At 40.4% G+C, this 13,625-nt stretch overlaps 1 protein-coding gene across 2 annotated transcripts; it reads left to right on the top strand.

Moving 5' to 3' along the window:
- Positions 1-831: 831 nt before the first annotated feature.
- Positions 832-3,398, top strand: LOC129589667 (uncharacterized). 2 transcript variants are annotated; one of them, XM_055484505.1, is made up of 3 exons: positions 832-1,486; positions 2,308-2,550; positions 2,629-3,398. In XM_055484505.1, the coding sequence occupies exons 1-3, from the start codon at positions 1,168-1,170 to the stop codon at positions 2,958-2,960; spliced, it is 894 nt and encodes a 297-aa protein (XP_055340480.1). In that variant the 5' UTR covers positions 832-1,167; the 3' UTR covers positions 2,961-3,398. The 2 variants fall into 2 exon arrangements, with proteins under 2 accessions (XP_055340480.1, XP_055340479.1); XM_055484504.1 differs by having other exon boundaries at positions 849-1,486; positions 2,308-2,553.
- The last annotated feature ends 10,227 nt before the right edge of the window (positions 3,399-13,625 follow it).

Raw genomic sequence — 13,625 nt, 5'->3', positions numbered from 1 at the left:
TTTTCAAGCATACTGTAGTAGCATTTTGATTTTTTTAAAAACGAAACTTTTCTGAATTTGGATCAGCATATGTGCCATGATCCGTATTTTTTCTGTTTTTCGCATGCAAAGTATTTCATCAGTTTTGTGCATTTGATATCGAGTAATGACCAGTATCGACCAACTGAACATGATTAATCCGCTGATTTCTGTTAATATTAAGCGGTTCAAACCCGTGTGTTGACGTACACCGATTAAGAATGATGTACAGAGTACTTACTGCACAACATCCAAGGCGTACTTGTACAGGCCGACACATAGTTCAGCACTGCGATGGGTGCTGATCCATTCAAGTGGCTCGATTGCCAACGCTTGCTGGAAGCTGGAGGCATTGCAACGTTGATGACGCAACCTACTTTCTAATGTATTCTCTGCGAGTACGTTTGCCTGCCGGCCGGTGTGTCGTTACTTCCACCTTCCCGTGTGGCTCATAAAAAAATGAGGTAAACCTGACAATAATTCATACATTACCGGTGGGAACTATTCCGGAAGCTGATGCAAATGCTGGCACAGTTTTTGTAACTACCGATAATCACCGCTGTTAATGCACTTCCGCTGTATACACGGGATGACGGGAATACTAATATCGCATCCGTCAAGACTCCAACACAAAAAACTGCATTAGCAGTATCCACATGCCGGTGATCTCTACACAATGCCTTTGGCTAAGCGGACGCTTAGTGTGCGGGAACTTGTTTGCTAAACCGTGAACAATTCCAGTAAATCCTGGTACCTCGTTGACAGTAAACAAATCAATAAATATTAAGCTACGGTTTGCGTAAATGCAGTTTTTCATAGCTGATATAAAAAGGCACCGCAAGCAAAGAATGCACCGTTTACGGTAGTCTGTGATTGCAGCAAAAGCTATATTTTTCGATCCATAGGTTCCGGTGAGAATTGTCTAAACCAGTTTTATGGCTCGACGCCGCAAAACAAAATGTACTACTCATGTGGCGCAGTCTACTATGTATAATATGCAGGTTTACGTTGAGATAACCGTTTCTTTCGCACGGTAGCGCGTTATTCTACAAATAGTGATTTCTTGTGGTTTATAATAATTCTCGCCTCCATGGATTCTCCCTCCATTAAGATAGCGGTAATTCAACCACCGGATTCCACAGTATCGCCATGTATCTGTACAGTATTTGGCGTTGCCATGCGCGACACGACAGTGGGATTGTATCAAAAGTGTGCGGTTTAATGAGAATGTGGGAATGGAAAACGGCGCACGCTGCGATGGAGACTCACCGTAAATGGCGACCACGGAAGTTTTTGACGGCGAGCAAAGAGGAGAAATTGACAAACAGCATCATCCCAAAGGAGGATTCGGATTGGCGTTTCGGCCTATGGTGCTGCGGCTTCGTTTTGTATCTGGCGCTCTATCTCGCCGCTCCCCTGTTCTTACTCTTTCATGCGGACTGGGCTATCACTGCGACCGGGAAACCCTGTAAGTTTTAACATTATGTGCCCTTAAGCTATTTTTTTGCTTTTTTTACTGCTTTTCTACGCCAAAATACATACGCGACCAGAACAAAAAACCTGCTTAAAGGTTACTGGGCATCAGTGCATATTATTGATTATGGCAGAAAAAAATGAAACAGCATCGTTCTTATTTAAAAGCGAAAAAAGTAAATAAATTGTTAATAACGAAAGGAAAAAATTGCTCTTGCAATCAATTTGATTTTTCTCTTGCCGTGTAAATGACTAAATATTAGATCTTTATTGGCAGTGGCCACCAAAATAATAATAATTGCAACCGCTACTGTAGTACACTGCTTAAAGCTTAATGGTTAAAAATTAAAAAAATGACTAAATTAGATCTTTGGATTTAATTCGGTTAGGATTAATAAATATGATAAAGTTAAAATCTGAGTTTCTTTTCTAAGATGTGATTTCTTTGCAAACAAAAATCCATAATACAGTCAGTTTATCTTTTACCGGTATTTGTCCTAATAATATTTCATAATGGAACTGTTTATCTCTAACAGTAACAAGACACGTTTTTATCAGCTCCACTTATTTTTGGTTTGCGTTCTACTATCTCAAAAATTCATTCATCTACCCATTTTGAATTTTCTGTAACTGGCTGATTTTTGCATGGAAATTGGTTTTTTCTCGGAGATGCTATTAGCTATCTATCCTATTACAATGTATGCATCAACTCGTCGCAAACTCACTGAACATCTCGCACTACGAAGTTGTTACACTTCGCCCACTGTATAATGTTCTGCAACACGGGCTAATGAATTTTTGGCACTTCTGTTAAAGGTCAGCCGAATACAAACGGCCTGATTTCGTTTTCGGGAGGAACGATATCGGTCGACAAGAATCCAGAGTTTCCTAAAAAGTTACCGGACAGGATTTATTTTCTGGGAAAAAGAATAATAGACCTTGAATATTTTCCATCAAAGTCGCTGTTGAACGGCACCGATGAGGAGCAGCTGAACAATGACATCCACCAACCGGCACGGCAAGAAGATTTCATGAGGAAGTGGTGCTTTCAGCTAGAATGTGGTACTACAGATCCCCTGTTTTTAGATTCCGTATAGATTATCTAGAATTTTGTAACACGAAGTTTTTCTATTGCAGGTATGGATATGACGGAGCTCGGATACTGTCCCCGCACTAACATAACCGGATGGGCGGAACCGGAGATGCGACAGCGCGGCTATCAAGCAGTCTTTCTTGCCGTCATGTCGGTGATATTGCTGCTTGTGATGATAGCCACTCGACCTTTTAGCAACCACAACAATGGGGAGGCTAGATTTTTTCGCGTTGCCATTCTCATCGCCCACACCGTGGTTGTCGGATTTACCATCAAACTGTATACTGAGTTCTTTCAAGATTATCCGTGGAACGCGTTTGCGCCCAATATCAGCCCTCCCCGTGATCCGGCATCCAAATGGCCCTTTATGTCTTAAAAGGACCTCCAATTTCCTGATTATTTTGGTAGCCTTTCAAGCATTCAAAAGTTTTACTTCAGAGTTTCATAAATTAACTCCCATGCAGTTGGCAGAGTTCAGGTGTTGATCATGTTCTCCGTAAAACTGCAACTACAGTGCTCTAACACAATTATTATCATTATCTCCCTGGGGCAGACAACCCATTCTTGGAATTCGACAATACCATTGAGCTTATTTCATTAGCGCTTACTGTGTTGGCAAATTGCTTCGCTTAAACCGAACCTTATGTAATCACTTTGAGGATTTTTCTCTTGCCCGAACTGAATTTAAATAGATTTAAGCGGCAGAACAAATGCATAGAATTTGACTTTCCACAAGGTTTTGGGGATTCGATATCATTTGATATGCGATGAAGGGGCATCCCCGATATAATCTGTTTAATAGCTGCAAGTGAATTCCCAAATCATTCATTTCCGCACCGGCACTCAGTTTTGCATGTACTAGGCATTTACATTTAGCACGCTTCCTTTTAATAATCTCCGTTATATTTGCCTTTTAGTGGTCAGTACATAATAATATCATAAAAAAGGTATATGTAGAGATTTGCGATCGAATACGATCTAATCTACTGTTGGTTTTGAAGATCACCTGGCACTTATAACTATGCTGTCAAAGGGTGTGTTTGGAAATCACTAAAGTAGATCTCCAATAGAAGGTGAACCTGCTGTATTTGGGTTAACCTGTAGTACAGACTGTAGTACAGAATACGTGGAATTGCGAAATGTAAAACAGATCGCATTTTTTTGTAAATGTGATCAGTGCAGTGCTGCAGATAACTTCAACTTGTACAGGTACTTTGAGGTACCGTTCTGTGTAATCCACTTTTGTGTGTTTCGCAAATTGCCCGAGAGAGACTTTTGTTATGATTTGTACTTTTCAAATGGTAAGCGAAATTGTGTATACAAATAATCCACACAAAAAACTAGACCATTCAAATGACAACATAGAAAAGTTCCTGACGAACATTTATTCTGCGCATCGTTATTTTCTTAGCGTCCATCAGCAGATATGAGGAAACGACCCGAGCACACGCTAAACTGTCGCACTTAACCGCGGTTGTTGTGATTGTATCTGTACATGAACTGTAGTGTCAAATTTTTAACAGATCAGGGATGTTCTCACTTCAAATTGCCCACGAATATCCCATACGTAATTTGTTTCCGAATGCTTTCTTGGCAGAAAATCCATTTCTTCAAAGTAAAATTTTTCGTAAACTTCAGATATTTGCCTCAGTTAGCGTTTATCATGCACGTATCTTTTGATATCATGTGATTTGGTTAAATGCAATATGTTTAGATGGAGGCACCGGTCAACACTGTGATTCCTCTTCATCCTCATCCTCTTCTTGTTCGGAATGACGTCGTCTGTAATGAGTGAGTGCGATTCCTCCAATAATCAGCAAAAAGTCCAGTTTTAATCACAAACAGAGCGAAAATGAAGGTCATCATCACATGGCGTGGGCCGCGTGGCTGCTACATACCGCAACCGCGGCGACAATGACAATAATGTTTGGTCCACCGTTTGCTAAACAAAGATGGAAAGGGGCACCGAGCCTGTTCAGTGCCGGGTGTGCTGCCGTTCGTTGTTTGTCCGGCGCAAAGTGTGCCCCTCGAAAACGAAACGAAACGAACGAAACGTGTCCATCACCATCAGGCTGGGCCATAATAGTAACATTTGGAGACGAAATCGTGGTCGGTATCCGTACCGACATTGCCCCCCTGATTTGATGGTGCATTACATCGATATGGTACCACTATTTTACGCAATTGACATTCTGTACTAAGTATAACAAGTCAAACTTTAACACAATATTTAGTTTCTTTCAATACAACCATTCTTAACGTACAGCTGCGCCAAGTGGTTCTGCGTTCATAATAAAATTATTTCATAGTGGTTCACATTAGTTCACGCAAATACTGGTTCCAACTTAGAGAAGTTAGAAAGCGGTTTCGTTCTGTGATCAAAGTGTCGTGGTGTGCATCGGCTTTTGATCGGTTGGCCCACTGGCCTGGTGGTCAAATGGAAACGGACGAATGTCCTGAGTTTTACGAGGTGGTCTGCGTTTTTCGGACTCAGGACCTGATGATAGCAGAAGGATACCAACAGATGTCCATACAGCCGCACTGTGCTTGTAGGAAATAGTATACTTAACATGCTTGATGAGCAAAACTGTAAAATTACAAGTTATCGATTTTGCGTGCCGATAGGCGCTGTTTTGGGTGATATTTGCCAGATGACAGCAGAACAACCGGAATTCACGGAGCGCCGATAAAAAACGAGAGGGTATGCGCATTGTGGGATAATCCGCAGCGTTTCTAAAGTAATTACCAGAGTATTAATTTATTTACTTCAATGCTGCTAACTTTGTGCACTTTGCTGGATTGCTGCAACCGTTCTAACTGTTCTTTCCGTATCGATTTGCATGGTTATGTGTTCATTTGTCAGAGAAGAGCAATTATTTTTACCCTTCCGAGAAAACCAGGAGTACCAGTCAGTGGGTAACATGGAACTCTTGTGAACGTGAGCCGGCGATGTGCACTTCCTGTCATGCAGGCCGAATTTTCAGTATTCGACACCAAAGCAGCGATGGGGCAACCCCCAAACATCGAGATGTTGCCGCAAACCAGCGCTGCCCTGCAATCTGGAGTTTTGTGTGCACCACTGACGCGAGCCAAAAGCAGGACTGTATCCATAGTTTTGCGCTCCGTGAAGAGGTGCGGATGCAGATGGCTGGACTGGGTGTTGGTTCCTGTGGACAAATGGCGCGAATGCATACACAAACGGGGGTCGCATGGGAACAAATCCGAAGCGGCTTGGCGCTGGCGTTGCATGTGGCTATGCTTTCTCGTTACTTGGTTGTGTATATCGGGGTACCTATAATTCTGTTTGGTGGGGCCTCACTGGAGATCCGGGAACGCGGGAATAATTGTGAGTATATCAATCAAACTTAGCACGTTTTGAGTTTCTTTTCTAGACTGTCTAAATTAAGTTTATAATAATTCAGTGACCTGCATTTGATTCGATGAGAAACCGTACAAGGACATTCATCTTTATTTCTGTTCGGCAAATGCTTGCAGTCATTTAAGAACAACAGTTAATTAAGTATTTATGCGTAAGTACGCGTACTACTGTCCAGTTAGTACACACTTTGGAATTGTTATTTACCCTGCGCCAACTCTGTAGACTAACTTTGCTACAGTAAATGGAGCAACAGTAACCGTTTAGCAACTAAGCGAATCTTCTTTGCGTTTCAAGTCATAATGGAATTTGTAGTTCGGTCTTAATTAAAGGTCAGCCAAATGAGACCGGACTGATTGCCTTCGCCGGCGGCACAATTGCAACCGAATGGAATGGCCACCATTATCAGCCGTCCGCGGCGCTGCTGAACGAAACCGAGGAGCGATACCTGAATAATCAATTCAACGCATCGGATCCAGAGACTGTTTTCATGCGAAAATATTGCTTCTCTTTTCTCTTTGAAATTCGGTGAGATTATGTGCAAACAAGCAGTGTACAGCTGCTCAATTCTTCATCCCAGAGATGTTGCTGTTATTTGGCGATTATTGCAGGTATCGATATGTCGCAGCTGGGATGCTGTCCACGTCCCAACATAACAGGATGGAGCAGCCGACCGGCACCGATGGCGAATGGCGGGGAAGCGGTTGCGTCTGTTTTCTCGCCCTTTATTATTATGAGTATGGAAGCGATTGTGATAGCAGGGCTCGAAAATGCGCTTTCGCGGTTCTGTTCCTCATTCACACGGCGGTTATCGGTGTTTCGGTAGCGTATTTCGTCGTTATACAAGATGTCGTTGCTGCCTACCAAGAGTTCCGCTCGAGTGCGTTCGCGCCGGATCCCATCGTGTTGTGTATCAAACATGGACATGGCAGATTTTGTACATATTGTAGTAAACACCGCGTTACTAGTAGTAACGCGGTGTTTGGAATATTTTACGCATGGGGATATCAAACAGCTTCAAATTGTCCTTTCAGTCTAAACTAAGGCTGCTTTCTCATTCTCCGAGAAATTGCGTATTTGTTTTCATTTTCTTCATGGAAAATGTATATATACACGTAGCTTAATGCGAATGTTTAAGGAGGAGCTACCGCTTCTGTTGCGAATATGAGAAAAAAACCTGAATAATTACGACTGGCGAGTATCAAAGATAAACATGCCGCCTGTGAACGATTGCGTCACAATGTGATTTGACTTGAAGCGTGCACTGCTCCGTTAAATATGTTCTCCCAAACCGAATCGATTTTGCTTACGAAGATGCATTCAAAAGCGCAGCTGGATCCAATGACCCGAGAAAAACTTCCTTCACTGACAATGACTGCAACTAGTAGATAAAGGTAGTGTTGCAGAGTGTTAGCCATCTGCGACACTGCTCGTAGTCTTTGTAAATTTTTGCGGCAGGTTCATTTGAACCGTGGCAGGTTCTTATATGCGGTATACGACTAGAATCAGTCGTAGCATATATGAAACTGTAGTTTCGGTTTTTGGTCTTCGATATCCGTGTGTAAACAAAAAAAATTTTTGGCGCCCGTAGAGTACGGAAGGGTCCGGCCGGTTGAAGGAAGCGGTGGGGCCTAACAGTCATGTGACACGAGTCATGTGACATGAGTCATGTGACATGAGTCGAGTAACGATGTGTGAAAGTGGTAGATGGCGTTGTTAGCTCTGCATCTTTTTTAGTTTACATTATGTGCTCCTACATTATGTAGGAGCACATTGCAATGTGCTCGTACATTATGCAGGAGCACATTGCATCGGTTCTTGGAGGAGAAAAACGGAATTTTAGTATCCAAACAAACGTAATCCAATATGCTCCTGCAATGTGCTCCTACATATGTAAGAGCACCTTGCAATGTGCTCCTACATATATGTGCTCCTACATATGTAGGAGCACATTGCAATATGCTCCTACATAATGTGGGAGTACATTGCAGGAGCATATTGTATGTGGAAATTATAAGGGGTAGGAATATAAAGTGATGAATAAGGAATTTAATAATATAGTAAATTATATTAAAGGTGATATGTTTGACGAAAAGTGATAATGAAGAAAGGGTGTACTAATCCAGTGTAGGGAAAAAAAGTTCTACATTGAATTAGGGTGAAGGTAGTGGGAGTTTTACTGTAGTATGGTATAAATATATTCGACTTTCTGGTTGTTTGTATTTGAGTGTTTAATGAAGTGTTACAGGAAGTGGAGTGTGTTGCGGATTGTAGATGGTGATGGATTGTTGCGGAAAATTCAAGAAATTTCGAGAAAGTTGATTGCTTAATGGAGCAGACTATTATGCTTTGCTCTGATAGTCTTGGTTGTGTAGGAACAGGTGGTTTGTATATGGGAAGTAGGTTGGGAGGTACATTAAAAGGTTGTTCGAGAAAACGTATAGTTTAAGTGGTTTGTTGACTGGGTTTTTTGAGTTCGGTGGGTATATAAGAAGTTGAGGAATCTTGTGTTGGAGTTATTATGGAGTGGACGAAGTATATGGAGTGAGCAAAATGTTTTTCTTGTTGGTTATTTTGTGGTGGCCGGTGTGGATTTGTGGATACTTACTGATTAAGGTTGCTGTCTTTTATTTGGCTTTGGTAAGTCTTTTTTGGTTGAGTATGGTTGAGTAAGATTTCTTTCATACGTTATTTTCGTTTAAGAATTCTTTTTTTTAATAAAATAATGGAAGGTGGTTGTGATCGTAAGAAATACATGCGTGAGTATATGCGTAATTATAGAAAGAAACGCAAAATAGAAACTGATGGTAATTGTAGCAGGGAGGATAATATAGGAAGTGGTGATGATGGTAGATATGAGAATGTAAAAGTTAAAAAACAAAAATGTAATCGAATACTAAACGTGGTGCGTTTTCTGGTATGTTTGGAGAAAATTATTGGAGAAAGGTCATGGTTGCTTATTGCCGTGCGATTGTTGCAATATTTTAGTTGCATCTGATTTTAATGGTGATAATTCAGGAATGTTACATAGTGATTTAAAAGCTGTTGCTAGACTATGTGCAGAATGTATGACTTTGCATAAGCATAAAAATTTTAATTTTTGTGTTTACGATTTACGGCGAAATTGTTTAGATATTGGTAGAGAGAATTGGTTAAATAATCTTGGTTACATGGAAGTCCAGGCAGTGCGTTTAGTACAGCCTTTTTCGACAACATTGCATTTGAAAAATAGCTTAACAAAATGTGTAGGGCAATTATTTCACGTAACTAGTGATCCTAGTGAAAATTTCGAATGTTTGCTACCATGTCCGGCTACAGATTGTTTATTAGCTGTTTGTCAGGCTAAAAAAAACGATTTTGATGATTGTAGTCGAAAAATCATTTATTCCGTTGATTTTAATATTGTCTATAAGGCGCTTGATTTTTTGATTTCTAATAACGGGTTTTTTGATTTCGGAATTAATCTGGGACTGGAAATCACAAACTGGATTAGAAGAAAAAAGCGTATCCTAATCTATTTCCGTTTGGTTATGGTGGTTTAACTGATCATCGGCCTTAGAGTATTTCACCTGAAAATTATTTTAAATTGCGTCTTTTAAGTGCAGAAAATAGGTTTCAAAAAGATTGCTCATACGTTTTCGAGCTCTAAACCTTTATCAACGGGATCAGGTAGAACGGACGATTAACTATGTTCTTGAAAATGACAGTTTTTGTAAAGACAAATGACAATTTTTGTGAAGGGAAAGATTTAGGTAATAAAAGTGTTGCTAAGTTTTTATATCCAAAAATTGGAAAGGTTACACGAGGTAGTCAAGCATATCACAATGGTGCTAAACGACATTTGCGGATTATGGTAATGTGTAATGGTTGTCCGGATCTTTTCTAAGCATTACTTTACGATTTTGTCCTGAATTGTTGTGTTTTGCTGACCCTGTTGAGTTTACATTTTTGAGTTTTAACTTTACATTTTCATGTCTAACATCATCACTACTTCATTATCTTCCTTGCTACAATTACCATCAGTCTCCATTTTGCGGTTTTTTTTCTATAATCACACACATACTCACGCATGTATTTCTTGCGATCACAACCAGTTTCCGTTATTTTATTAAAAAAACAATACTTAAAAGAAACTATCTATGAAAGAAAACTTACTAAATTATACTCAACCTAAAAAGACCAAAGCCAAACAAAACGCAACAACCTAAATCAGTACGCTTCCGAAATTCTAAATCGGCCATCAGAAAATAACCAACAAGAAAAACATTTTCCTCACTGCATATGCTTCGTCAAATCCATAATAACTCAAACACAACTTTCCTCAACTTCTAATATACCCACCGAATTAAAAAAAATCCAGTCAACAAACCAATTAAATCAAACATTTTCTCGAACAACCTTTAATGTACGTCCCAGCCTACATCCCATATACAAACCACCCGTTACTTCACATCCGAGACTATCAGTGCAAGAAATAATAGTTCGCTCTATTAAGCAATCAACTTTCTTGACTACACATATTACTACTACCAAAATGACTGTGTAAACCTATGGAAAGTTACTAACTAAACGCGCAATTTTCAAGTTCTCAACTGTAGTAAAGGAACACTCACAACCTCTCATGTTTTTCATGCACTCACAAAATTCTTTCCCGTACTATTATTATTCCTTCTATATACAGAAATCCGAAATTATTTTAAATCCCAGTATTCCTCTTTCTTATGCCGAAGCTGCCGCTACACAATCGAGAGATTGTCCACGCAGTGTATATTTCATTGTTCACAGTATTAGTTTACAGCTGTTAGTTTACACTTTACAGTATTTGTTTACAGTATTGTTTCAACATAATATTTAAGCAACACGTAATTGTTACTTTCCTAAATCTATTTACATGGAACAATTCTCTGTTAAATTAATGTGACATATCTTTTCTTACGATTAGAATATTTGACTCACCGAGTGCCCTCTAGATTCCCGCAACTGTCAATTGAATTGGGTGTGTTTATGAAGGGAGCAGAGTGTCGGATACTACCCAGGTAGATGAGAAAAGGCGAACCTGGTTAACAGTTGTTCATACACTTCTCATTGGAAACAATAATTGCAAGTAACAGCTAGACGAATCTACAAGTACTGAAGTTACGTACGTATTGATTTTATATGCCTACAGGCACAGTAAGCGGTTGTATGTCTTACTTATTTTGCCAGCTGATGGCAGCAGATCAAAGGTATTTGTACTCTACTATTAAATAATAAAAAAACTTACTGGGTAGACTGGATGATCATTACGGGATGTACACAGTACCTTTAGGTATTGCGTGCGCAACAGCAGGTGTGAGTAGGCCAGGAAGGTTCAGAATTACCACCCACAAGAGCACCAGTTTATCACAGTTGCCGCTAGGGTCGTGCATTTTTATTGACTTACAGTGATTATTGTTTGTGCAACCGCACCAACTTCGCTGGGTGCGTTTCATATCGGCTTGCATGGTTACGGGCAGATAGAACGATTTTGAATAAACGGAATATTAAGTCTGTAAAGAAACGTTTGTAAAGAAAACCAGGATTAGAAATCAACGGACAACATCGAATTTTTTGAACGTATATTTCATACCATGCAAGTCGGATTCCCCGTGTCCGAAACCAAAGTAGCGGTACTATCATCCCCGAGCGCTGGAATACCGTCACACACTCTCACAGCCGCTCAGTACGGTGCTGAGTGTAAATCAAGGATGCGGGGACAGAGAAAGACTTTGTCCAAAGTTTTGCACTCTGTGAATAGGTTGTGGTGCAGATTGTTGGACTGGATGTTGGTTCCTGTGGATATGCTGTTCGAATGCCTAAGAGATTACCGTGAAAATGAACCCAGAACGGATTCGGCTAGACATTGCTGTTCGTTCTCTTTTATTGCACCATTCTGTTCGTTCTCTTTTACCTCACTCTCTATATTATGGTTCCTCTTAGTCTGTTCGGTTCGTCCTTTTCGGGAATTTATCCATTCGCGAGACATTGTGAGTTTACCAGTAAAATTTATAGCTTTAAAGGTTTTTTCAAATATACTTAAATTTACGCATTTACGACGAAGATCACTTGCTTCTATTTCTCACTTTACGAGCCCATCGCCGGATAACCGTTGAGTGTTTCTTTCGAGTCCAAAACAAATTTTCAATTTGTTTTTGACGTTAAAAACAAACTTTTATTAGTGTAAACCCGCGCAGGCGTAGTATTATCTGTAATGGCAGATGCCGCTTAAAGATACTTCTAATTTTCAGTTCAGTTTTGGTTTAAAGGTGAACCTAACGGGAACGGATTTATCGCATTTGCCGGCGGCAAAATTTCAACCCAATGGAACGGTCTCAGTTACCAACCGTCCGAAGCGCTGCTGAACGCTACCGATGAGGACCAGTTGAATAACCATTTCAACGCATCCGACCAGCAAGACGTTTTCATGCGAAAGTGGTGCTTTTCTTTGCAGTGCGGTAAGAATATTGACCATCAGTATTATGTACCCGTTACACCGTACAGACAAAGTACAAGCCGGTCCGGAGATAGAGCACGATAGAGAACAGCGAACAATGTAAATTCATGGATTACGCCAAACAACATACTACGCCACGTTACGCCACACTCTTTAAACACGTAACATGCTTTTGGCTGGCTGGTGGCCTGGTACACGCCATACATTTTAATGAGTATATCGTAATTGCCTTGCGGAAGGTGGCCAGAAAACAGTCGGTGCAGTAAGGGACAATCTAACTGCGGAGCGCTTTTACGCATTGTGGTAGGCGTAGTGTAGTGGCCATAGGGCTAGGCGCTAACATCGCGCTTATTATGCGTTAGCAGTTCTGTATCGTGCTCTAACTCCGGACCGGCTTGTACATACATCTGTATATATAACATGCACTGTACATATAATCAGACGTATGTGTGTAGTTGGTATAAATAAAACGATCTTGGCTCTTATAATGTAGAAGCGCTGTTCTAGATTCAGTGCCACTGATGGCTCGAAAGTCATCACAAACTACAGCCCTGGGCAGCCAAGTTGGGGCACTTTTGGAAAATAATTATTAAATATTCCTAAACATTGTTTTGTCTTGCTTTCCTTATTTTTCTAGTGTAACTTTTAATTGTGAATCTACGAGTGCTAAAACCGGTATCTTTTGGTGTGCCAGTAGGGAGCCGAGCAACGATTAAAGGAATGGGGTAGGGGTTGTTTTTAGGCTGCTTATTACCGCCCCTCTAGAATGTTCACGAACTTGTATTTTTGCGTAACGTTTTTTTTTAAAATGCTGAGTTAACTATTATGCATTCATTACGTGGTATTAGAAAACTTTTTCGCGATCGTTGCTCGGGGCGACTACAAAACATTGTAGACCTTCCATAGACTTGTATGTTAATTCATACCTGACGAAGAACGTTGTTGCCTAGCGCACAGACCCGGGCTACCTCGAGCTGATGTTTTTCATAGATAGAACACTGATCCCATTAGACAATTTTGATGTCTCTAAGGATTTTTATAATATGGCCGGAAAGATGGGAGTGCTTGACAAATGGAAGGAAAAACGAATTAAGCGGTAAACAGAAACAGCCATGGGGTTTGCTTAAAATTTTGGGAACGGCATGCGGTTGCGATTATTTTTGGGTTAAAAAAGCCTAAGTCGACGCTAAGTA

Source organism: Paramacrobiotus metropolitanus, unplaced genomic scaffold (assembly GCF_019649055.1).
Source record: "Paramacrobiotus metropolitanus isolate TYO unplaced genomic scaffold, Prichtersi_v1.0 Parri_scaffold0000036, whole genome shotgun sequence".
Classification (NCBI taxonomy): domain Eukaryota; kingdom Metazoa; phylum Tardigrada; class Eutardigrada; order Parachela; family Macrobiotidae; genus Paramacrobiotus; species Paramacrobiotus metropolitanus.
Note: the sequence above shows the minus strand (reverse complement) of the source record. Positions and strands in the feature narration are given on the sequence as shown.